The sequence below is a fragment of the Megalops cyprinoides genome, chromosome 15 (assembly GCF_013368585.1).
Source record: "Megalops cyprinoides isolate fMegCyp1 chromosome 15, fMegCyp1.pri, whole genome shotgun sequence".
Lineage (NCBI taxonomy): Eukaryota > Metazoa > Chordata > Actinopteri > Elopiformes > Megalopidae > Megalops > Megalops cyprinoides.
In genome coordinates, this window is record NC_050597.1 from 28,289,741 (window position 1) to 28,312,248 (window position 22,508).

At 42.1% G+C, this 22,508-nt stretch overlaps 1 protein-coding gene across 4 annotated transcripts; it reads right to left on the reverse strand.

The window, feature by feature from the left end:
• Positions 1-230: 230 nt before the first annotated feature.
• On the reverse strand, positions 231-17,760 carry mapk8a (mitogen-activated protein kinase 8a). Of its 4 annotated transcripts, none has more exons than XM_036546237.1 (12): positions 17,577-17,760; positions 11,680-11,856; positions 11,180-11,309; positions 10,381-10,439; positions 9,567-9,705; positions 8,671-8,836; positions 6,926-6,997; positions 5,590-5,772; positions 4,931-5,055; positions 3,442-3,505; positions 2,949-3,026; positions 231-446 (listed from the first exon to the last, which is right to left on the reverse strand). In XM_036546237.1, the coding sequence occupies exons 2-12, from the start codon at positions 11,799-11,801 to the stop codon at positions 304-306; spliced, it is 1,281 nt and encodes a 426-aa protein (XP_036402130.1). In that variant the 5' UTR covers positions 11,802-11,856; positions 17,577-17,760; the 3' UTR covers positions 231-303. The 4 variants fall into 4 exon arrangements, with proteins under 4 accessions (XP_036402130.1, XP_036402132.1, XP_036402131.1 ...); XM_036546239.1 differs by lacking the exon at positions 6,926-6,997 and adding an exon at positions 8,093-8,164; XM_036546238.1 differs by lacking the exon at positions 17,577-17,760 and adding an exon at positions 17,015-17,068.
• Between the last annotated feature and the right edge of the window lie 4,748 nt (positions 17,761-22,508).

Here is a 22,508-nt window from a genome sequence, read left to right on the forward strand (position 1 = left end):
ATGGCAAAACATCATTGCCATATCTTAAAAAAAATTAAAGAATTACACTTAAAATTCTCACATTCAGCAGATATCTTAGCGTTTTAAAAATCAAAATTTTCCTCGGGTTCTTTCAACGAAACAAACAAAAATCCTGCCACAATTATTTACAGCCTGAAAACAGAATTCTGAGCAAAAAAAAATAATAAAAGAAAAAATAAATAAGGATAACAGAAGCCAAAGCGTTTTTTTTTTCTTTTTTTTTTTTAAACTGGCCTAAACTCTATACCATCTAACACAAACGGTGGGAGCAGGGTACGCCGGTCATCTGCAGCAGCTGAGGGGCCCAGCGGACGTCTCTAAGCTGCTGTCCGTGTCGGAAGCCATGGTGGGGTCGGTGGACATGGACGACACGTCGGCAGACGAGGACGACGACAGGTGCTGCGAGCCGCTTATGACTGCTGCACCTGCGCTATGAGAAACAGAGTGTTAAATCAGAGGGGCATCGCGGAGGGGCCCCACACTCTTAACATGGAAGATATCTGACAACAGCGTGGGAGTTCTGCACCAGCTATGTATGCCCTGTTATCACACAATGCAGTGCTTTACTGCGAGGTATTCTTACTGGTAGAATTTTTCAGAACTTGTAGCCCCTCACCAAATAAGCATTCCTAGCTGCTACTTCTGTCTTATTTATGAACCTCAAGCTTAAAGACGCAACTCAAGCTTAAAAACAAACAAAAAAGTATTCAGAAGCCTATTTATGTACAATCATTTCAACAATCCTTTTTCAGTAAACCTTCATTAGTTTGTATCCATTTCTCCTAAGTATACTTACAGAAGACATCTGAAGAGATATCATTAGAGTCCCTTACACTGGGATTAGCTAATAAGCGCAGCTTGGTTAATGATTAATGCCTGGCTTTGTGTGCGGATGCTAAATGAGGCCTGTTTCTGGGGCCCTGGTGTGATTGCTTCCGATTTGCCGGTGCTGCCGTCGGAGGCGGTCCCTCCCTCGGGGCCTGTCGGGGGCTGGGGGGAGACCCCCGCAGGAGAGGCAGCTGCACCCTGCTGCATTATTAACATCCTTCCCCAGCCCAGCCAGCTACCCCCCCCCCCCCTAACCCCCACCCCACCCCACTGCAGCAGTGCGTCTGAATCTTAACGCGCCCGCTGAGGACACAAAACAACCGTCGGAAAAAAGGCGTGCCTCTCTGCGTTCTTTCCACAGCGGAGGATCCGGTTGACCATTGGTACACCAGATTTGGTCCTGCGTACGTGTTTACGAGGAACCCGAGTTTCCGAGAGAATATAAAACTCCGGAGGAGCATTTGGTTGGCCACAGCATTTGTTAACTTTTCACTTGCTGGGTTTTGTTGTTTATCTCTTAATGCTTTCCCAGGAGCTGATCTTTAAATTAAATTGACCAGGGCACCTTAAATTAATGCCATGCACCAATTACATACAGATTTCGGCAACTGCACATTTTAAGGCATACTATACTACATAGTACTGCTACATATATAAACGTTGCAACACAGCTTGACATAGACACATACTTTTTTGAAGTGTGCCCTCTTCAGTTTGTGGACTAAATCAGCTGAAATTCCATATATATATATATATACACATATGATCTATGGGTTACAAGTTTTTTGCCAGTTGTGGTTTAAATCTGTTCCTTAGTCTTGTGGTCTAAGAAAACTGAACACACACAGAAGTATTTCTGAAAATGCCAGTCTGAAGTTAGAGAGGAAACGCAATGAGCTGTATGGTGGTAGTGGCAAGAGCATGTTTATACAACAAAGACTGTGTAAACAGCATTTCCTCAAGCGTGCCCATTGACCCCCAATTCATTTTATTTCCTACTCAGGTCAAAGCACAAATGAGGTAGCAACCTACTTAGCAAATGACAACATCAGGAGAATGCTGAACACAAGGAAATGCCGAACAAACAAACGTTTTCATAATTTTCAACAACCACCACTTTTCACATTTCCAGCACTGTACCACTCTCTTCTCTGAGGGAATAAAATCCTGAAATCACTGCTGTTGTATGCTTAATGAATTTTGCCCAGAGCAAGCTATAGTGGAAAAACTGAAATTCTTCATAACAATTAAACTGTTACTAGAGGGCAACTACCATTCTTGATATCAACAATTACATTCTTAATAGATCACAGTCCACTGTGGTAATTATTATCTAACTAGTAAGGATATTTATTTCTTTTGTAGCAATACATGCCGCAAAGGCACTCCATTTCGTAGATGGCACTAATGATCCAGCATCTAGCCTACCTGTGCAAGTGAAAAGGTTGATATCAGAAAGAGCGGATTTCTGGCCACATACAACAAGTGTGAGCCAGGCAAAACAGAGGGATTATTTGTGGTCATGACTAAGGGGGTACAAATCTTAAGAATAAAAGAGTAAATATTCACATTCTGTCGTTAAATGAACAGAATTTGTTAAACCACCCTGCATACATACTGATAAGAAGAGATCATAGATTTGTAACAAGGCTTTGCATATCATGATTATTATCATGATTATTAATTTAACGCTTATCAATTTTGTTATCAAAACGGTTTCAGATGTTCACATCACAGACATTGAGAGAACTGTATGTCCAACACATCATCTTCTAGGCTCTTTTAGAGAGCATCTGTCCTAAGCAACGTCTCCACTGACAGGCTAAGTGATGTGTATATCATTAAGGAAGCCACAGCGGTTCAGTACCATTTACCAAAGCGGCATATGCTGGACTGCATAGTCGAGGCAGACGGACAGCCATTCCTTTCAATTTCCCTTCTCCCCCCACTTTCAAAAGGTACTCTTCTCCGTGGAATATACCGCACAGCTGACACATCACTGTGCACCTGCATTTTGGAGAAGAGGAAAGGCCTCCTGTAGCGTCCCGTCAGCCACAGCCCCTCCTGTCGGCCCTGCGACCGCTGCCCTGTTAACTAACCTAAAGAGGCAGGCTGTCCTCGGATCACCCCGTTTTTCGTCCGCTCCTCCCACTCCAGCACCTCCTTGTATATCAGCTCTGCCATGGGAAAACAGAGAGGGAGAGACAGAGAGGAGAGAGGGTTAGAGACCTCGTGCTGCTGGGGTCGCGTGTCATTTCAATAGTGTCTGGGGAAACAGTATCCGGGGGCAGACGTGATCACGCCACGCGAGCTCGAGAAATATTAATCTTTCTAATTTGGGCCGCCAGGCGCGGATGCCCAAATAAGACGGCCGGCGGTCGTTATCGCTTCGCGGGGCTTCGGGGTGACTTCATCGGGACCCGTTCCGACCACCGCCCCCGCGGTGTAAGCGATATAGACACCTCGCTTTCGCGTCCTCATTCCCTCCCCCCCCCCCCCCGCCCCCGTGCGAATCGGGTTTCCCTCTGCAGTTTAATGGGGGAAAAACCCCCGCACGCCACCCCTTCCCCACCCCATCCAAAAGCGCGTTACCTTTCCACTCCTCCACTGTGTGCTCCCTCTCATCTAGCTGCTTGTCGGTGATCAGGGGCGGTGGCTGCAACAAGGAGGGGAGAGAGGTGAGGCAGTGAAAGGGTGACACCACAGATGCTCTACTGCACCCAGATATTCAGCTCCTGTACCCAAGTGGTCCCAGCTGGTAACAGTTTCCTGTGTGTGTCTGCATTCCTACACTTGCTGTAGATGTTCTGTTTTAGACCATGCCCCCCCCCCACATCAAGAATATTCACAACGAGCCAGCGAATCAAAACACTTGTAGCTTCAACAATATCAATGACAAAAATGTCAATGAAGACCTCAAATGAGACATGACCATCGGTTGATATATTAAGAATCTGTTGTAAGACAGTCCTCTCTTTCCGGTTTGAAACGGAGACACCCTGAAGTTAAGAGAACAGAGTTTAACGGCAATTGGTGGAGCAGTACATACAATTACAAGGATTGTGTGTTTTATTCTGATTGACTCTGATCGTTCAGACTAAACATGGTCAATATACAAATAAAATAAGTTCAAATAGGCATCAATTTTAATGATATGTATTATGAAATCTCGCTATAGAGGCTAACTGTAAGCGGTGTGAGTAAGTGGGTCAGCTTGAGCTTCTCAGCATGAGAAGCCATGTATTATATTTGACAGTGGTCATTTTCAAACTGCAATACCTTCTGTCAAGTAAATGAGGCTACTAAAGGCGTGCTAATATACTGCCCTCACATACAGCTAATATACAGCCCTGCACAGAGCATCAGGACTATCTACATCAAAAAATAGTTTGGAGGTGTTAAAGCTTACAGTGGACTTGGACGGTGGCAAGGAATTAAGTAATTTTTTAAATATTAATCTCTAACAAAAAACACCCTCTTCTTTATCACGCAATATTCAATTTTGAATTGACTGTAATCTAAAATTTTACAGCTGCTCTCCCTTGACTTATGGGTTTTGCTGCAGCACAAGGTGCTCCTAATTGCAATGCTCTCAGCTGCAAGGCCACTGTGAACTACTGCACAGAAATGCCCACACCACTGAACCACAAGCCTCAGGTAATGCTTTCCACGCGATCATAAGCACACCATCAGGCTAAAATGCACTACTGGTGGCCATAATGACTGTGGCATCCTCTTGCTTTTCTTTTGTGAAAGTTTTCAACGGCGAACTTGAGGCAATGAGGTACTTCCTTGTTGAGGCCATTTGTTTTATAATTGTTTCTGACATTCACAATTAGAGCATTAGAGTGCAATTTACCGAAAGTATGTAATAAAGCCAATTACTGGTACATTAGGTATCGGGTACGAGATATGAATCCATTACATAAATCTCTGAGCGCTGGAAAACGATTCATGCACCATTGCTTCAACAGAACGTGAAGCTTAGGACGTGCGACCGTGAGCCCTGAAGAGGGAGAACATCCTATTCTCACTCCATGAATAATCGACCCCGAGCCCCCGCTTAGGTAAGAATACTCACCGCCTCGACCTCAGCGGGATCATACCAGACATTAATGTAGGGGTGCTGGAGGGCCTCGTCCACCGAGATCCGTTTGGACGCGTCTATTACCAGCATCTTGGATAATAGGTCTCTGGCCTGGCTCGCTGCGAGAGGAGGGGGGAGGCTTTCAGCGGGGCTGTCACATCGAAATATCTCAGACCGCTGACCGCAGAATGCACAAGCTCAAAGAGACCCAAACAGCAGCTTCCTGGACTTTATTTCAAACCCCATAAACACACTTAACTCAGACAGTCACACACCGTGAGTGGAGACAATAAAGCTTGATCTGGAACAATTTCTATATGAAAAATGCTACATATGTACTCTATTTACATGCTTATTATATTAAGTTCACCTTAGTTGCACCTATGTTCCAAACCATTAAAATATGGCAATCTTTCTGATGGAGGGGGAAAAAAACAAAAAAAAAAACTTAGCAAGGCTTGTCGGTATTCATGAATTTCACTCAGACTACAGCTTTCAGATTACATTTACTTTGCTTTCAGTAAATGTGAAAATACATGTGAAGTAAATCACTTAAAGAGATATACATTACACACTATGACCTGGTTGCCTTACGTTAACCCTCTTGGTTTAAAAGGGGGTGACAGATATGTAAAGCAGGGTGACACTCTTACCTTTCAGTTTGTTGTGGTCAGAATCCGCGGGGAACAGGACGTCGGGGAACAGCTTTTCAAAGCTGTACCCTGCGTACCTGGGCCGGTTCTCCACGTAGGTCCGAACGGACTGGTTCAGCTTCATCAGAAACTCCTGGGATGGGGTTCCCAGCTGCTCGATGACTTTGTTCCACTGATCAATATCTAGCGGCATGGGCTTAAGAGAAAAACTCTACCAGGGATTTTACTGTAAGGAGATACTATTGTGTTTGCTATCTTTTACATGTTTATAAACTAAACAAACAAAAAAAAAAACGCCGGGCAAAACTACAAAACGGGACGTATAGAAAAAAACAGGATGGGGAACACAGTGTCCACAAGACAGCCTCATGGGGAGGCTTGTGATCTGAAGAAAAAGAAGGGGAGCCCATCCATCTTTATAAGAACTACACGTATTAACCAGCCATTACAAGGAGTCCCTTTATGTTGGATTTCCTCTCATCCCCTGACCATTCAGTAAACAACACTACTGAATGATCCTCACTCATCTGCACCTCACACCAGCTGCTTCACAAGAACTGAAAGCTATGGCGAATTCTTAGGAGAAACTTCTTGTTCCACTCATCAGAAATAATCAAACTACATTTAGATTTGCTTACTTATGAATGAATTAGTATGGCTATATATCGGTTGACAAAAGCCTGCGCAGTGAAGAAATTCAAACAGCAACACTTTCTCACATGCCAAATCAAATGCCTCTTAAAATAAACACATCTTATGCATAAAAACTTTAAGGGAGTGGGGGTGGATTCTTGTTCATTCTAGCCAGAAGCGAACACTTCACTTGATGATCTGAAAGCGTTGGCAAAAACTAAACATTCTTCACCAGTTAAAACATGGAACGTCTTTAACATAAACAAAATGCAGTCGTTTCCACAAATAGCACTTAGCCTCGGCTAATTTGTCACGCATCACTGTCAACAAGTATCAGATAAATGGCGCTGTACATGAGCCCCGCGCGGACACCTCTGCGGTGTTTATCATTGGGCAGAGCAGGCTATGGGTTAAGAAATCCACTGATCATCAGTCTCTGGTTTCTCACTATGCTCCCGAGGCGTAACGCGAGAAGCCCGGGGTTTCCCACAGGAACGAACCGCAGCGAATATCCTGTCCTCAACAGCTTCTTAAAGTCAACATGACTGGAAGATGAGATGGGGGGGGGGGCAAAGGGAGTAGGTCAAACACACACACACGTGTGCACACATACACCTGCGCACGGACACACGCGCACACACACGCGCACGCGCGCACACACACACTGTCGACAGGACAGGAGGTGAGGTACACGCAAGGATACGGTCTGTGCCGGGAAACAGCACGCTGCCTCTGACCATTTCGGCCATGATGCAGCCGACTGACCAGACATCAACTGAAAAAATGAAATGGCATGAAGTTACCATGCAGAAACCAAAAACAAACAAATGACATGGAATTACCATGCAGAACAAATAAGCAAATGAAAAAATGGATGGAAATAGATTGAAATGTGGCTGGTGAATTGGATGGTAAATGAGTGACATGCAACTGCTGCTGGTGACCTGCCACAGACAGTTCCATGAGTAAAAGGGTTGGCTTCTTTAAGGATAAGGGCTACAATATGAAGCACAACAGTGTCACATATTAACTGAAATGCCTTGAGCTCACGCAAAAAGTGCCAACACCAAGACCTGCAGGAGCTGCACTTAAGATTACAGAGATGCATAAAAATGATACGCTTATTTATGATAGGTTGTTCTATGATATTGCAAAAACAGTGTGGAATGCTTTCCACACCTAAATGAGAATTTCTACCTTCTACCATTATAACTGTATAATGAGAATATACAACTGTCAGAGACTAACAACCCCACTTGCACCTGTTGAGCTGTTGCTGTTCTAAAAGCACAAGACAAGGGGCGCTGTCACTTGAGTCACCTCATACCTCATACTTCACACAAAAGGTTCTAGGCAGACTAGTGGCAAATACAGCTCCACTGCAGGGGCTGAGTCCTGAATTAAAGTGACCCCAAAGACACTACTGGTGCAAATGGGCAGCTTTGCTTTCTAAGGTAGTCCTGGATGAATGTCTGAGGGCTCTTCGCTAACCCCAGGGATAACCCCGCTCATCCCTTCCTCCTGTGTATACTGAAAGGACGTTTTTTTCTCGACGCTTCCTTAAAAATACGTCAGACGGAAGCAATCATATTCTACCACACACTCCTCAGCTGTCAAAGTAAAACCAGCTGTGACAGAGGAGTGCATTTCCGATTCATTTCTCCAGGCTGACAAACCAGCGTCGAAACCCTCATGCAGTACGGGAACGTGGCAAAACCCTGTCTAGACGGAACAGTATAGCACCAATGGTTTGCTCAAAATGAAAACACTAACATTAGAATCCCAAAATGACTTCTTCCACCCTCAACAGCAACAATGACAATGTGAGGTTTTCGTTCGCGCAGATCTGCTGTGAACAGCGCAAGGATACAGTCCCTTCCTGGAAAAAGGATTTTGTGGCGCACCATTTCTGCCATAATGCATCCCACGGACCATATGTCCACTAAACGTGTGCGGCGCAGGGGGAAGGAGAAAACATGGCAAAGCAACACGTCAGCAGGAAAGTTTCCGTCCACACTCGCAGGAGCCTGTTATCCCTCCCCCACCCCCCTGTCTTTCACATGCAGGTCGGATGTCAACATGCTTTATACTCTGAACATCAGGTCAGTACTCCTGCCCGATTTCCTCCAGCCAGTAACATGGCCTAAAAGACAGTGATATATCATTTCCATTATGAAAATACCAGGCCCATTACACCTGTGATAAAGACTTTCCAGTGCAAAATAACATGTGAAAAGGGCAGGCGTATTTCATCTGTGGCATGCAAAAATGATGACGTTTTGTAAGACGGCTAAGAGGAGCCATCCAAGCAGAACCACAGGCAGAGCTGTTGGTGTTAAAAAAAAAAAATGTGTTACCTTTCCAAAGTGTCTGAGGGGGAAAGTTATACGAGGGTGATGTTTGCGTTTAAGCATGCGTGGCGGCGGGGAGCGTGCAGTCAGCACTGACCATTGGCCTGGTATCCCATTCCTAGGATGACCTCGGGGGCTCGGTAGTAGCGTGTCACCACATAAGGAGTCATCAGCAGACCCGTGGCGGCGGTCCTGGCCAGCCCGAAGTCCAGGATCTTCAGGGTGCAGTCTGACTTCACCACAATGTTACTCGGCTTCAAATCCTGGGGAGAGGCATGGGGAGGGGGGGGTCACTTCGGACTGATGTAACCGAGGGGAAACCTAGACAAAGCACCTAGCTAAGCAAAACCTTAAAAAGCAGACCTTACAGTTATCTTCTAAACTGACCTCTAATCAGCACTCGAAACCACTGAACTTAAATATGGTGGGAAATGTTGGGGTGTTTAAATGTGTGTTTAAAAATGGACGCCTCGAAAAGGCTGGGTCAAGCTTATGCTTCGTACGTCCAACTGAATACTTTTCCTGGGTCTCATTTTCTCAAGGAGTCGCCCCAAGGAGCCTTTTAATGTCCGCTTGTGACATTTCATTAAATCAACAGCGCACGTTGCAGAACCGACGCCGGGCAACGCGATTGCATCACTTTAATTGCCTTTGATGCCAGATTATGCGGGAGCAAGGAGGCAAGTTCCTGCTAACGATTTAATTCGTCTATCTCAGCCTGGAGGTAATGCTCTGGCAGGAACGCAGCTCAAACAAAATCAAGTCACCCCGAGCATTGAAACGAGTTTAAACTAGCACTGATCTACTGATGTCCTTACTCTTCGGGTTTCATCACAGGACTCTGGTGAAAATCCAATTCAGATCTCTGCTCATTACACTGAGGGTTTTACTAAATATGTGTAAAACCTTCAAATTAAGGGTTGCTAAACTACTTCCCACACCCATCACAACGGAGCACATTTTTGCGTCCCCCAGACAGCAGGCAGAACATACCCTATGTATAATTCCAGCCGCGTGAAGGTGCTTGATTCCGCACAGCATCTGGTATAGGAGATAGGACAGCCGCTCATGATCCAGCTCCATCTGAATCACTTGGCAGAGGTTGGCGTCCATCAGCTCCATCACAAGGTAACTGCCACCCGAGCCGGGGGGGGGGAGGAACAGAAGCGAATCAAAGGGAGGCACATTTATCGAGCCAGACCAGTCCCTCACCCCCTGCAGGCCTTGCGGTGTATTCATCTTCTTTTTCCCTGACGTGCTCCGCAATCAGGAGTTTCGCAGCTTTGCTGGGTGGAGAATGAATCATAAATTCCCACGAGCGCTTTCCTGGCAAACCCCCGAGTAACTGGGTCACAGTCTCCGACCATTGCACAGTGTCGCACTGTTTATTTTGCCTGGCTAAAACACAAATGCCTATCAAATGACTAATTCAAAGACAACCCAATTTTAAATGCTTGAACAACACATGGGTAATGCGAAACTCCCAATGCATAACTGTAACACTCAGCTGAAGTAAAGGAAGTCAATACCCAATTCAGTTACCAATCAATTAGACAGATCAGCAAATGCTTTTGAACACCATTTTACCACAAATATGTTCTACACCTTACACCCCACAAGATGATGGCCTACATTCTCTGAGTTCTATAAAATCAACACATCATAGCTAAATAGTAACCTATGTGAGTGGCTCTGGATAAGCGTGTCTGTTAATCAACTAAATATAATGTAATATTTGACAGCTAATACCATTAAGAAACTCAGCTCTTTGGAAGGTATTGTTTCGTACCATAGAGAAGATACTTACACGTCTTGGAATTCTTCAAGTGATTTTTGCGGCGTAAATACATTTAATAGGCCAATAATCTGTGAAAATAACAATTAAAAAAACCCCATTAATATTAACATTCATCCTACATGATAAATTGAAGAGTTGTTTTTTCTCCATTTGCATGAATGACAGTGCATGACACTACATGACTACAAAAACAGGCAGCTGGGAAAACGAAAATAATTAGCAATCAGCTGGTGCCCAATAGTTTTCCCCCCTTAAAACTAAAACCTTTCAAGTGTTTAAATATAATGCTTACGCCACACAATTAACTTCAAAGCTCTCGGTAGGGTACCTATGACCTTCTTCCCTGTCGGGACTTCACTCGATCGCTCGTTCATTATTTAAGTAACACACAGGCACGCACAACCCCACATCAAAGCAAGGGGCTGAGCTGCGTAATTAGACCTTATCTAGTTTTTTTTTAAGTAAACAATATCAGCAAGTTAACTCTTGAGATCCAGTTGCAGATAGTGCAGTACTGTGTGGAAATCACAATCACCTGCAGGCAGGTCTCGGTTACGACCTCTGACCCCTGACGATGTTTGAACACTCTCGGAACGTTGCAGAACATTCAGTGGTACCGCTAACCGTTTCCACAGGGGCTTGCAAGGTGAAACTTCATCTCTAATTTACAACATAACCTGTGCGGCACACACTATGTAGCTAGTTGCTGTAGGTATTACTGCAATATTACTACGCAAGTACAAACAAAAAAGGTATAACAGGCATAAAATTGTTAAAAACGTGAGAACAGAGGAAGCAGCAGACTCACATTTTTGTGGTTGACACACTTCATAAGGACCAGTTCTCTGTATGCTCGTTTGGCATGGGTTTGGTTCTGGAAAGGCCGACTGAGTTTCTTAATTGCGACATTCCGTTCTAGGTTGTGGTCATACGCCGAGCTGAAAAACAAGTAGAACCACTGATTACATAACAATGAAATGAATTATTATGCATGTGTCCAATTCCAGCATTTACATTATCTGAAGGGTGCAGGGTTCATTGTGATGTCATTGAAATGGAATACCTGAATGCACTGGCTAGTGTAAATACAAATCTTAATTAATCATTCTCTGCAAACTCAGTAACACTGTACTAAAAGTATAAACTAAACTAAGAAACAGTCTTAACAGCAAATTAGTTACAACAGACAACATACAATTCAACAGACTTCTTTCAATCTAAACACAATACAATTAATGCACCTGACCAATGGAAACTTCCTCTACAAGCACTGGTTTTGAATATATTGGCAAGAGTTGTTTAACTTACCAGACAATTCCTTGCGCCCCGGAACCAATGGGCCTTAAGTTCTGATAGCGCTTCAAAACTGTGAATGTAGAGTCCCCAACATCTATACTGTAGTACTCCTTCTCACGCTTGTTTTTATTCATGGTTAAACCTGGGCAGATTCTTTTTTGGGCATTCAAACAAAACTTTCTTCGACACCTAAAAAAAGCCAAAAATACAAATTTTACAACTCTGTTTTATTATAGTGGCAGTTTGTAAGCGATTCACCTTGTCTTACAAAGCACACAAATCCTGAAGCTAAGGATTAAAGCCAAGCAGTTAAAAATTATGTCTTGTAATAATAAAAGCTGTAAGCGCAGCAAGTGATGGGGGAAAAGATATGGTGCCCACAAAAATTGATAATGTCATAAAGCAAAGGCAGAGAGCAACCTGTATCTCACAAAGATGAACATTTTTTGATGACTGAAAGGTAAGGCCACCAACACTGCCTGCAAAAACATGCTGTATGCATGTTACGCAGTTCTACGAGTTTTAAATTAGCCCTTTGACAGAGGAATTTTGAACTGCCAATAAATAAATGCTCACTGTGCAAAGTAAAAGTTTAACACTCTTCTGATTATTAGAATTCAAGTTTAATGTAGAGTAATACGAAGAGGAGCACGAAAGATGTTTTCATTTTAAAGAGGATACTAAGGGGAACAGGGCTCAAAGGGCCACACTTTTGCGGTCGTTAAGCAAGTGGTGACTGCGAAAGTCCCACCCAAGGCAAAAAGAGGCAAAAAGAAGGAAGTGCGATGTAGGTGTGACTGCCAACTGACCAATCAAGCTGGCTCGTGACATTGCCTTTAAGAGGTCCCAGCCATAGAGTACACACCACTAGTTGAAAATAGCAGGTCAGCTCAATGTTAGTGAGATCAACACTAAAAGGGTAGTCCACTACCAATACTGACAGAAATGCTATGAGTCATATTAACAAAAAATGCAGGTGAGTTCATTCAGCATTCTTCTACCCTTTGCTGGCTTTTCCTTGCTGATAATGGCTACACATCGGCTAAGAGGACTCAGCCAAAAAGCCACCCCACCTCCAACTCTCAGGGGACATGCATTCAACCACCACATACGATACACATAAAAAAACTACCACACTTCTTTTAACAAATGTAATCAGCAAAACTGTACACTCCCTTAAGAAAAATAGCCTTGATACACAGAGCAATTAACGTTTACAACAGAGGTGAGAAACTAATTTTGGGATCCTTACAAATTTAAGAACAAATCACACACTACTGAAACTGATAGTACATTTCCCGAGTAGCACAAGATCACACACCTGTACCAATCTGATCCCAGCTCAGAGACCTAACCAATGAGGAGAGCTCATCCAGGGTGCTAAGGTTCTTTATTATTACAAGAAATCACTGGAGAGACAACACCCTGTAGTTTCCTTTCTGGTCCAGCTAAGGGGTTCTGATTCATGTGTAAGTTGTTGGACAGAAAGAGCTCTGGTGATGGAACTTTAGACAAAGATATTCTATAATATGACAAGATAGTCACCTCTTGGGTTGATTCCACTTTCTGTCTCCAGGAAGTTCCAGTTAGTAACTGGAGGTTCCAGTGCCATCTGTGTTGCTGTGCTAGCTATGGATGCTATTTTTTTGACCACATGATTTTGAAGACCAATCAAAATGAGCCACCGAATCAGAACACTCACAGCTTTCACTGTGATGTGACAGAATACCGGCGCTTTGGGTTCAACAGTGACCAGAGCTTTCCATCTAAATAACTGGGAGCTCGACATCTTGGTTTTTTTGTGACACAAAACCCTTCATAGCTCTGCAGGGCAAAAAGTGAGAAGCAGCAGTTCATAATCGGAATGCATGCACAAACAAAAATAAATGTTGACTTGACAGCTTCCTTGGTCTGAAAGGAGACGCAGAGCTGAAGCTGAAAATTAAAATTACAGTCATTTGTCTGCAAATGGCATTGTGCTCTCTGAATTTCACGGGGTAGGGGGGACTTAAGACGCGATACCCCATTAAAAACACAGCATGACGCAGCCCACAAGCATCTTATTTGATGTAATGAAGGTTGCCATGTTGTAGGCGAATCTCCACAGGATGACGCAAAAAAGGACAGGTCTTCAGACTGGGTAATGTCTGAAGGCCACAATAATGTGTACCAAACACAGCACATCAACCAATCAAGATGGAGAGATTAAACACATGTGAAGCTACAAAGGGGTCTGGGGACTACAGTGCACATTTTAAACCCTTCTCATTGCACTGCAGTTTGTCTTATGAGGCCTGCACATGCATAGTCACAAAAATACAACTCCTTTTCCCCCTAGTTACACAACTATAGAAAAATATGCATGAAACTGGATGAAATATCAAATATTTATAAAAAACATACTGAAATTGAATGCAATTTTTTCAACAACCATACAACTAATTGTATACTGACCACAGAACAGTTAACAGGCCTAAAAGCAGAACAAATAAGCACACTAGTGAGGTAAAAATACTGACTGGAGAGACAAATGTAAATATTTCACCCACCACAGCAAATTACTGACTTATACACTTCGAAGAGCCTTTTGAAATACAAGATCTCATCTGAAGTATGTCTAGAAATGTGGCACTCATACAGGACTTTAAATCAGAAAAAAGGAACAACTGAACCTGGATAGCAGGGCTCCAGACTAACTTTTCCACAAGTAGCACTGGTGCTCCTTACTGAAAATTTTAGGAGCACCAGCACAAAATTTAGGCACACCACTTAAATCGACATGCAACGCAACACATTCATATTTTTTCCATCTTAACTGTATTACTGATAAATGCTTTGGTAATAAATAGACAATTTACAGAAATAACAATGTGCTGTTTTATTTTATAGGAAAAAGTCACAAAGTGAAGTAGTGCTTTAAGAGAAAAATCATTAAGTTAAATGGCGCTTTTTTAAACATAAACACCAAATAATCAATTTACAAATGTAAACACAGGACTCCAGACTAACTTTTCCACTGGTAGCACTGGTGCTACCAACTTTCTCAGTTGGTGGCACCAGCGCATGATTTGGTCACACCCTTTTTTTTTTTTTTTGGTACAGCATGGTATTAATCAATGTCCCTGCATGCTGATGAATAGTTGTCTTAATTTGCATACCCTAGCTTTGCATTGATGTAAAGATTGACAGTGACTTGAGACTTGATATTTGCAAAATATTTTAATCTGAATATTAAGTTTCCCTCGTATCGCAACCACAGGTACTGCGTTAGCCATTGTGGTTGAAAATAGTACTTCTTCTTCTTCACTGGCTCAGTCGGTCTCTCCCTGCCTGTACCCGCACTCTCATCATCAGTTGTGTCTGAGTCGGGACCTCTCGTTGGCTCTCCCTCTCCACCAGTTAGGATAAGCTTTATTGTTAGGCTATGTGTTTATGTGTTTATCCTTTGCTTATCGTAACGGTCTCCAAAATGGTCGCAAAATGTGACTAAATGGTCGCAGTCTGGAGCCCTGGATAGCTCACTGTAAACCACATCAATTCTAAAATATGAACCTCTCAGCTAAGGGTATTTGTTGGCAGCTGATGAGTTGAGAGGCATTTGCTCCTGAACTGTAACTGTGAATACATGTGGCTGTGTGTGTACTGAAACCTTCTAGGCCTCTGTATACTGCACAATTACCACACACTACAAAATCATTATTGTCCTCCTTGGAGTAAGAGCACTGCATCAATAGTGCCTGCACCTTCATGCTTTTCTGTGGCCTTGAGATTACCTTGGCCAATTCTGGGCATCAATAGATCCCCCACATTACCCATAATCCATTTCAAAGGAGCAATGTTGGCAAAGGCTGAGGGGCATTACTCAGGTACAACGGTTTCCTGCTGGCAGCAGCCCTCTGACTAGCTGTACCTCAATGTCTCAGTGTTCCTAAGACACCTTTCCTTTATTTAGTGTCATTATCTGGAAGGTGACGATAAAGATAATTGCTGCATATTCTATCAATGCTTTTGTAGTGAAGATATATTTGGAAAGAAAATTGACAAGTAAATAAATTGTTGTCCACCGATGAGGAGAACAATCATGATATTGTTGCTAGAGTGAAGTGTAGATGCACCATTTTACAGAGAATCAAACCCTCTTGATGGTGTACAGGCAATCTTCTGGAAGACACTGAACACAGGTACAGTAACAGAACCATATGGGATCACCTTTTTCAAGGAAAAGAGATGAATATGTTTGGCTATTTTTAAGGGCCAAAGGGTATTTGCATCAATCCGAATGCATGGTAACTGATTGGAACAACGTTACTGGACAGTACGTTAAATGTGACTGCTTGACATTTCAGATCTGTGGACAAAAATTTAGAATGATTTTGGCTGCATATTGAAACAACTCCACAAAACATGAGGTTGCATAATTTTCCCAAATGCATACTATAGTTATAGCTATTCCAAGAAAAACTGCTTTGGTGCAAATACGTCTTTTCCAGAGAAATGACACAAACTGGACAAACAGCTAATGTAAGTAAAGGTCAGGTCTGTCCTTGTGTGCATATTACAACAACAGTGTTCTTCTAATGTATTCAGCAGCATTCACTGACATTTAAATGAAATCGGTGACAACGTACAGACCTACTGCTACAGCTATACCTACCTATATAGCGACTTATCTGTTTTATGCTAGACAGCTACACAACCCAGGAGCTCAGTGCTTTTGCTAGGCAGCTAACTAGCAGGATAACCAGCTAGCACGTCATCTAGCCAGCTGAATAACGTGAAGGGGATTTGACTGCCATTCTTTCGAAAGACGGAAAGACGTTCAGTAATTTTTGCCCGATCATACAGCTAAACAGGTATTGCATTAGTTGGATACCTATACACATTTATCACAAATTTGACGTTTATAGCTTTGTCCACAAATCACCCCGTCTGAGCCACATGAACTGCATAAATGACCTCTGTCACACTCAGAAACCGAGTCCACGACAACGTGCATCGCTAGCTGGTCTGGCAAACCTTTCCACAATATGGACTGACTTAACCAACAAGCTAGCTGAGTAACACAGTAGCCAGCCATCAACAACTGGCAACATTTACACTGCACGTATAGCTAAGCTACAATCAACAACACGGCTATCTAGCTGGCTAAACACTAACCGTAATGCAGTCTAATGCAGAGAGTTAGCAAGCTAGCTGCTAAAGCTAACGGTAATGTGACATTTCCGGCGATTTCTGGCTAACGTTAGCTTTCTTAACGCCGTTGGTCTCAAGTAAGTGCTAACTAGCAAACTGACACCAACATGTATACATTGATAGTACTGACATGTAACGTTCATTAACTACCCACCTGGCTAGTTGTTGATTCGCCTTCCCCAACCTTAAATTTACAGATGAAATCCGTCTGCATCAGAACAAGTCGTTGGATACGTGCCGCTAGCTAAGATAACTTCTCCCTCGAAAAGACTCACTGGACAGCTATCGAGCATTTCAAAGCTACATTCAGCTAGCAATACAGCTATTTGTATTGTGTGAGTAACGTTGTTGCCTGTCTGAATACCATAGCCAACGTTAGTTGCCTGTCAAATGCTAGCTAACGTTAGCCACCTTAAAATATGCTAGGACTAGGTAAATAGTATTTTCAAAGCAAATCTGTGTTGCCAAATGAGAATTATAGCATATGGCAGCAAATACATGTTGGCAAGCCAGCATACATATTCGGTGTAACTAGTTAAGTAGCTAAGTTAGCTCACTAAATCGTTGTAAACATCAGACAACAGATACATAAGATACGTACGACAGCAAACTAGCTAACGGACCTATCCCGTGTTTCGCTCTATAGCCAGCTACGGTTAATAATCATCACCCTCCCCCACTGCAAAACAATACAATGTCATAATAAAATCACTTACCCTTCGGATAAATTCCTGTATTGCCCCCTCTCCCAGTCCACTTTCAAATGCGATCTCTTGAAATATACGCAAAATATGTATGGTAAATAATGTAAGATATTATGTTCCGTTCAAATACATTGCGATCCACCCTACGTTCCACGGCGCTTCCTCGCACTGGCAGGCCCTCGGCGCTCGCGCCGCAGAAGACATGCGCACTACGTCACACAATCCCTGCGTTTCCGTCACGTGGGGACTTTCAGCCACCAAAACTGTCTCCTCACGTGGTTAAGAGCACCTCCCCGCCGGCATCAAATTACACGAGCCGGCGTAGCCCGGGCTGACGTTGGCTAAACGCTATAATGTTGGCTTCAACCACGGATGATAGATAAGGCTAGTTAAACCAACTCTCGCTCTAAATGTCTGCCGTGGACATAACACTGTTGTGGTACAAGCAAAATTGCACTGATATTGACTGCCCCGTCTCATAATTTTTAAATGCATTTGGGAATCTATCTATCTGTCTGTCTGTCTGTCTGTCTATCCTGTGAAATTTGACTATATGCATTTTAAATGATGGTTCTCAGAGTGTGGGCATTGTGGAGGAATGACCAGCAAGTGTGCACTTACGTTAGCTCTCTCTCTCTCTCTCTCTCTCTCTCTCTCACACACACACACACACACACACAATTTGATTTTGTTCCGTTTTTTGCATTGTAAACTGGCCACCATAAGGGTGTCTGCAAAACAAACAAAAAGTCTTTTTTTGTGGAATATGAGTCATTGTATCAGACAAAATAATTTTGCAGAAACTGAGGGAACTAATTAAAATTGATCTGAAACAGTTCCTCAGGGAGGAATTGCTTCCTTCATCCAGCTCAGCTTTTTTGGTACAGCCTGGTGTCCCAAAGCAGCCCCTTCTTCACCTCTCTGGAACTAAGTGATACAAACAGGGATCACTATTTCCACTGAATTCAGTTTAGTGCCAATGTAAGTCTCAAGATAAAGTCAGCTGCCAGGGTCTGATCATTTTATCCTTCAGGGATCAATTTCGCTTACCTGTACCAAGACTGACTGAGCAGTACCTTTAAAGTTTAGGGCTTGTTAAAGTCAATTTGATGTTAAGTCATTTTTTTCCTTGGGCCTGGGGAGGTACAAAGAGGAAACATCTATGATCCAGACAGAAAACTAAATAATCCAGGGGTGTTTACAACAGAGCTCAAAACATCCTTTCCAGAGCCCTGTCAAGTTAGTATGCTGCAGAATAAAAAATGTTCAGTGGGCACAAATATCTGTTGTTATTTTTGTTCCATACTGTCCATCTCTGCTACAAACTGTCACCTTTCATCTGCAGCCTGCTTTCTTAGCCACAAGCTTGGCATAGTGTGTAGTCTACTGTTTTGTCCATGTTTTGCTGTGCACCAGAACTTCCCTATGTAGCCCTCTTCTCTGTCCTTCTTATAATGACATTGTGAACCACAGTCATTGCCTGGTCTGTCCATTGCCGACTGGCCCTGTCTAAGCATGGGTATCACAATATAGGCCTATACACAGTGCCCTGTTTATGACTATGTGCAATTCTGACTGTGTTTACTCTGCTTAGGGCCTTAACATATATTTATATTGTATTAATATCTTATAATGTATTTATTTATATTACATAACCCCACATGCATCCAGGCGCTCCTTTGCGAAAAAAAAAAGAACAAGGTTTCTTTTCAGGACTCAGGAACTTAACTTCCACTCCAAACGTCTGTGGGAAGTCTCAATTCCCGATGATCCGGCTTACAATGGGGTTTCCAGGAATACATTGTGTCGCAAAAGCGTGTGACTACTTGGACTCATACTTAGAACGTTAATAACACTGGTAGGACATGTGTTCTGTGGTGTAGGTGTCTGCTGACCTGTCTAAAGAAACAGCGTATTTCAAAAACAACTAAGAACTATGCTTATGTTCCTGCAATTTACCATTTTATTGCTCATATTCCTCTTCACCTAAGTAAGCAGTTTGGTAAATGCTAAGATTATTGGTAAAATACTGCCAAAGCTGTCTGTGCATAACTCTGCTTCTGATCATTTGACTCAGGCACAGCTATTTGAGTTTTGTGTTTCCAGATTAAATATTAGTTCTGAATGTATAATGGAATAGCCGTGCAAATGACATAAGCCTTTAGCTATCTGTGATTAATTAGACTTCACAAAGGGTATCGATAACATTGGCATAGTCAAGGAAGATCATAATAGTAATAACGACGTGGGCATAGACACGTTCAGTGATCACTAGTATAGTTATAATATTATTATCACTCTTGTTTCTTTTATTCCAACTTGAAAGGAGAAATTTCACGAAATGTCGACGTTCCCGTAGAATTCATTTTGACAGTTAAATTCAAGTGATACAGTGAACGTACGTTGACTGCCCACATGCAATTATCATCTTCAAATCATGTTCTAGACGCAGAATTGCAGATGGTGTACTGATTCATATCCACCTATGCCTCCCTTAATGCTTGGCTAAATACAGTGTACTCGCTCACATATTCAGAACTTTAGACGGATTAAGTAAATTAGGTGCTGTGATCAGGAATCTTCTCCGCGCCTATTGGTGGCTTGCTTCTGTGACCTGTCGCTTGTCAAACTGCCCGTGTAATCCAATTGAGTTCTTACTGCAGGGGTCTAAGAATAGTGCCAATTTTAGCAAAGTTTCGAAACGCTTGAAGCAGACATAATAAGGCTGCTATGGAGAAAATGAGTATGGGAGCAATTTTGTAGTGTATGGGACGCGATATGGAAACCATGCCCGTTGCAAGGTCACCTGTTGGAGTGGTACAGTTAGTGCTTAGTTACAGAAAGTAAACTAAACAACATACGATGGTTGAAAGGATTATTTTTGAGCCATAGGAAATAACAGGAAGAAAGAAATCCTGAAGGCAACGAATGCAAGAAGGTAATTATCTGCATTTGTGTGTATCTTCGCTCTCTCGTTTCTCCTTGCGTCCAACTTGGAACCTGAAATAAATTGTTTAAAATTGATAAAATATTGCTAAATGGGTTTATTTGCAGCCTTGCAAATGTTTCGTTATATTATAATCATCACGATACACCTGTTGATGTTGTTAGCGATGTTATCCAAGTGTTCAATGTTGGTATTAGTAAAAAAAAATGTAAATAACGTTATACAGGTTTGGCACGAGGGGGGTGTTGTGAAGTTATCCTTTTTTAAAACGGCTGTACCGTTTTCAGCCTTTACGTAGTCTGAGCTTTTTATTGGTTGAATTAGGGGGAAAAAAGTAAGAAGAAGCACGCACTTGAAAATGAAAACGTGTGTTTGTTTTAAGGTACTTTGGTCGGCGTATAATGTCAAATTCCTAAAAGATACCTATGGACACAGTACAAAGACATAAAGTAAAGAAATGAGGGGGTTACGTTCAAACAAAAGCGGCATTGTTTTAACCCAGGAATGTATTTAACTAGATTAAATTTCCACCCAATTTTCCTACCAAAGGACTTTCTCTCACAGATGAATCAGGTATTGTGAAATGAGCTTTAACAGTATCAATGTCCACTTTCATACTGAACTCATTAGCAGGATTATTGAATCACCATTTTCCTGGGAGAGTTTATGACGACTTTTCAGCCAGCATGACATGTAGGGAACTAAATATAATCAAATATTGCCTACATGCCTGTTTTCCTTTCTGAATATTTCACTTAATCCAACGTTCAGAGTCCTCCATTATTTTTAAGTTATCACATTTCAATAATATACAGAATGGAGTAGTTTCCTACCTGTTAATTTTATTTAAAACACTCATCTGCCTGTGTACCATCACATTGCAGAGTTGGAGATTGTTGCCTGGTACTATAACAGGGGTTCCACTCGGATGTGAAGCATAACTGAACTGAACTTCATGATGTGATTTTGTCAATATCACTCATAAATCTTGATATAATTTGAGATTTCCTCATCCATAGGTGATGCATCCTGCCTGTCAGATGTGTCTGGGGGAGAGGTTATTTAACAAGGTTTAAGACAACCCATGCTCTGGCTTGTGGCATTTCAAGATATTAGGGTGTACAAGGACTTGTGTGAAGAGTTAAAAAGCTGTGATTGTTATAAGTATTGTATTTGGGGTGTAATAGGGATGTGGGTGGAAACATTATGATAACACTAAAGAATATGGACAGATGACAGAACCTTGTTTACCTGATGTCACTATTTTAACCACAGCCACAGCCATGAATTCATGGGCTTTGCTTGAGAAAACACAGCATTTGAACAGAAATCAACAAGTTCTTCCTCTTGCTGCAGTTTGATCATTTTCCTACCAGCTTGCAAGAAAGTGAGGACCCTGGACTGATTAATTTTTGAAAATATATTTCAAATTGTTATTTTTATTTTTTCAGCTTTAAGCATGGCTTTTACAATATATAATGCGAAATGACAAATATATTAAAATGTACATGATCATTTCATTTTAAATCAAATTAATCATTTATCATTTGGGTAAGAATTATTTCAGAAGCTGCTATTTAGGATTTGATTTATTCAACAAATGTGTTTTAAATATTTGATTATAAAATCTAGAATTTTTTGTCATATTTTATTATGTGAGATCAGATTGTCTATTCCTCATTGATGCGGTGTGATTTGGAGAAATGGCACACTGTTTTAGTTGCACCAGTGCCAAAACAAAAACACAAAGACAATTCATCAAAGGAAAAGATAGCAGTGTTCCAAAAGATGAGGTACTGATTATGATCACACAAACTTTATTTATATCTGTTTTCATATTTTAGGTAAAGATATAGGGTTCTGGTGCAATGGTGAGACATGTTTAAATTAGGAGGCAGGAAATTCTGGAATTGCACATTCAGTGAATTTGAATCCCTGGAAATGTAACATGTGGCCTTTTAGTGATTAGGTCCCAACTAAATATATTACCCTCTGTC

Bases quoted from the DNA above. Each gene is read 5' to 3' on its own strand.
- mapk8a (XM_036546237.1), bottom strand. From the start codon at position 11,801: ATGAATAAAAACAAGCGTGAGAAGGAGTACTACAGTATAGATGTTGGG. The intron at 9,706-10,380 runs GTAAGTATCTTC...CTCGGGTGGCAG, and splicing joins CTTGAAGAATTCCAAGACGT to TTACCTTGTGATGGAGCTGA. The intron at 5,056-5,589 runs GTAAGAGTGTCA...CTCCTCTCGCAG, and splicing joins TGACCACAACAAACTGAAAG to CGAGCCAGGCCAGAGACCTA.